The sequence below is a fragment of the Lygodium microphyllum genome, chromosome 23 (genome assembly GCF_053477565.2).
Source record: "Lygodium microphyllum isolate KBCC chromosome 23, Lygodium_microphyllum_v1.1.10, whole genome shotgun sequence".
NCBI lineage: Eukaryota > Viridiplantae > Streptophyta > Polypodiopsida > Schizaeales > Lygodiaceae > Lygodium > Lygodium microphyllum.
This window is the reverse complement of record NC_141157.1, coordinates 11,189,127-11,192,288: the sequence shown is the minus strand read 5'-3', so window position 1 is coordinate 11,192,288 and position 3,162 is coordinate 11,189,127. Positions and strand designations below refer to the sequence as shown.

At 43.0% G+C, this 3,162-nt stretch overlaps 1 protein-coding gene across 1 annotated transcript; it reads right to left on the bottom strand.

The window, feature by feature from the left end:
• Positions 1-514: 514 nt before the first annotated feature.
• On the bottom strand, positions 515-2,917 carry LOC148015876 (protein MITOFERRINLIKE 1, chloroplastic-like). The gene has a single exon (XM_087664540.1). It carries the CDS (start codon positions 2,780-2,782, stop codon positions 1,244-1,246), a length of 1,539 nt encoding a protein of 512 aa, XP_087520666.1. The 5' UTR covers positions 2,783-2,917; the 3' UTR covers positions 515-1,243.
• Positions 2,918-3,162: the final 245 nt, after the last annotated feature.

The following is a 3,162-nucleotide window of genomic DNA, read 5'->3' as shown; positions in this document are numbered from 1 at the left end:
TATATCAAAAAGCCCAAGAAACCAGTCTTATCAAATGAATCATAAATACTAATCAACAATCTATGAGACTCTCTACAAAGTTTCTACAAAGGTTCAACAACATTTAGCCTAAGAAAGTTTTCCTGGATATTCTATTTGGCCAAACTAGCTCATCTTCTAGACTTTCAGCGAAGAGGCTAGGTAATATGGTGGATAATAGAGGCCACATTAAGAAAAGAGGAGAATAAATGAATGTTGAATTGACCAATTGCAGAGGCCTCACAAAGTTCACAAAGAACATATGTTTCAAGTCAATTAATTACGTATAATGGAATAGAATTCTCCAAAGCCTAGGTGAGCTTGTGATCAAGATTTTTCTTGTATCAGTTTCTAAAACTATCTGCACAAGAATCCCCTTGACTGTCCACCAACTATCAAGCAAGAGATTTCACAACTACAAGCCACCTTCTTATGTTATACCTTTGTGATGCACAAAATGCTTATTAAACTGAAACAGGCCTCGAGTACTGCCAAAACTCACCATAACACTTGCTGATCTATACAACCCCCTTTTAACTGATTTATTACAAGAAATGGTAGTTCTATTAGAATTTGTGGAAGCGAAGATGTAATGTTCCCAGTCCATCCAATGGCCTAGCTAGAATAAAAGAGGCTATCAAATATTCATAATGCCTCAGGGTGAAGCACAACAACCCTGCCTCAACAATGAGAGTTCAAACTAAGAGCTTAACAAAACTTCACTATCGACCCAACAATACATAGCAATGCATCCTAGAACATGTAATGCTCCCGGTCCATCCAATCACCTAGCTAGAATTAAAAAGGCTATCAAATATTCATAATCCCTCCAGGGTGAAGCACAACAACAGTTAACCAGCCTTAACAATGACAGTTCAAACTAAGAGCTTAACAAAACTTCACCATCGACCCAACGATACATAGCAATGCATCCTATGAATCCACTAGAGCTCTCCAACTTAGGACTCGTGAAATGCAGCAACTTTTCTTCCACACCCATGTGCCACCCCACTGGGGGTATGACTGTTTCGGATTAAATTACAATGTCAAAAAGGATGAAACAGCTCATATTAAGATGGTGGCATGTTACTTTGAACTATGCTTTGACTTGCCATATGTTTCTGACTTTAACAGTCCTCAGTCTGCAATCAAAAGCATAAGCCATCATAATGTTGCATCATAATGTGGCCCAACTGCCTGTTGAGGTACACAGTTCCTTTTTTCATCATTGCGAGATATTGCTAGTGGCAATAACCTGATTGCTTGAAAGCAATTTCTTCTTGGCAATATGGTGTTTCACCAATGCCAACCTAGCTGATTCAAAAGCAAAGTAACCCAAAGCTGAAAAACAGGCACTGTAAAGAATTCGAGGGAGAACACCCTTGGTTAGTCCCATCCATCCTTCCTCCACCCAAATCATCTTCAGGGTGGAAGTTATGCCTTTGTAGGTGGAAGCACTTATTTTTGCTTGAAGCTCAGCATCTGCAAGATATGCACTTCCAACATACAGACTCCTGGCTTGTGTCATCAGTCTTGTTTTCACAACATCGAGTGGTGTAGTGATGGCAGCTGAAATTGCACCAGCTAAAGCTCCCGAGGTCACACTCTGCCATGGTTCCAAGTGATTCTTCCGACCCTTCTTCATCCAGGCAGCCTTCAAATACTCAAAAGAAGAAAAACTGAGCACACTTGCCGGCAAATTCCTGACTAATGCAGCAGAGTAACCAGTGTAGAGACCTTGGAAACCTTCCTTCTCCACTATTCGTAGAAAAACTTCCCATGATCTGCCATTCATCCCCACCTGCATTCGTTGGGTAATTACTTCCTTAGGAACCAGAATTGCAGAAGATATCAGATTTCCCATGGCACCAGCCAATGGGGGGACTACTATGGGAGGCAAACTAGGTAATTGTGAAAATAAAGCTTTGCCCAATTCGCAAGTGCCAAAGTACACTGCCGAAGAAAACATAGAACCAACCAAAACTGCAGAAACACCACTGTAAAACCCCAACAGTCCCCGACTCTTGAAAGTCTTCACAATCACGTCAAGAGGGCCCGAATACAGCTGAGATGCGCCTCGGGTCTGAAGCTTGGTCTTGACTGTATCCAAAGGGTGAAGGCACACATAAGTTATGGCACCAGCTATGCCTCCCGCACCGGCTCCTATCTGTGCTCTCTCAAACGGGGAGAAATCCTTCATCAATGCCTTGGCATGGAGGCTTGCTGAAGTCACCTTTCCTACAGTTCCACCATAGGTAGAGTTTGCATCTGATCTCACTTTACTGTTGTTGGATTCACAAATGCTTCCGTGAGCACAATCTTGGAGGGATTGAGCCTTATCCATGTGAAGGCAATGGGTGTGAGATGCTTGTTGATGCTTATGACGTCTTTGTTTTATCCAATGGGAACCCGTGGCGTCACGCAAGAAGCAACGACCACCTAGTGCATCTGGCTCAAGAGCTGGATCATCAAAGCGAGCTTTTGTCATTGAATCCCATGAAAAGGGTGTCCAAAAAATCAGTTGCGGTACTGCGTCTTCTTGAGGTTCTATGTCTGAGAAGGGCCAATCCTTCGGAGTTCCACCCATACTAATCGCCAGGCGCTGCAGTTCTTGGGAAAATGGAGTTCCTCCAATTCTGCGGCGATCACTCTTCCTGCTAGTCTCTCCTCCTCCTTCGCCATGTCGAGGAAGGCACAGTCCTACGAGCTTAACCGTGGTTATTACTGCTGTAGATCGATCTTCTCCTCCTGCAGGACCCTTCATCTACCTATCTCAGACGGTAAAAGAATCCCTGGGCTGAAACGTAACGTATATCTATATGTACGATCTTGGTCAAAAAAAGGGTTGGGGAATCCAATCTGCTTCTTGCGTAGGGTTGTGGAGTAAGGCTCTCTCGGCTATTTTTAGGGTATAATGTGCGTAAATGGGCCGATTTAGTGACAGGCCCTTCGTTTGTTCAAATTGATGGAAAATCAATAGTGCCACAATGTATTTGGTTTGCAGTACCCATCTCGACCTTCAAACAAAAAAGTTAGACCATATCATTCACTTCACACCCTTCCTAGGGTTGCCGATTTGAATTTCTATGTTGTAAAGAATGCACACAAAAATGTGGCAATCCAAGGCCTTGAAGAAAAAGCAAC

Coding starts and splice junctions, on each gene's coding strand:
- LOC148015876 (XM_087664540.1), bottom strand. CDS start 2,782: ATGAAGGGTCCTGCAGGAGGAGAAGATCGATCTACAGCAGTAATAACC.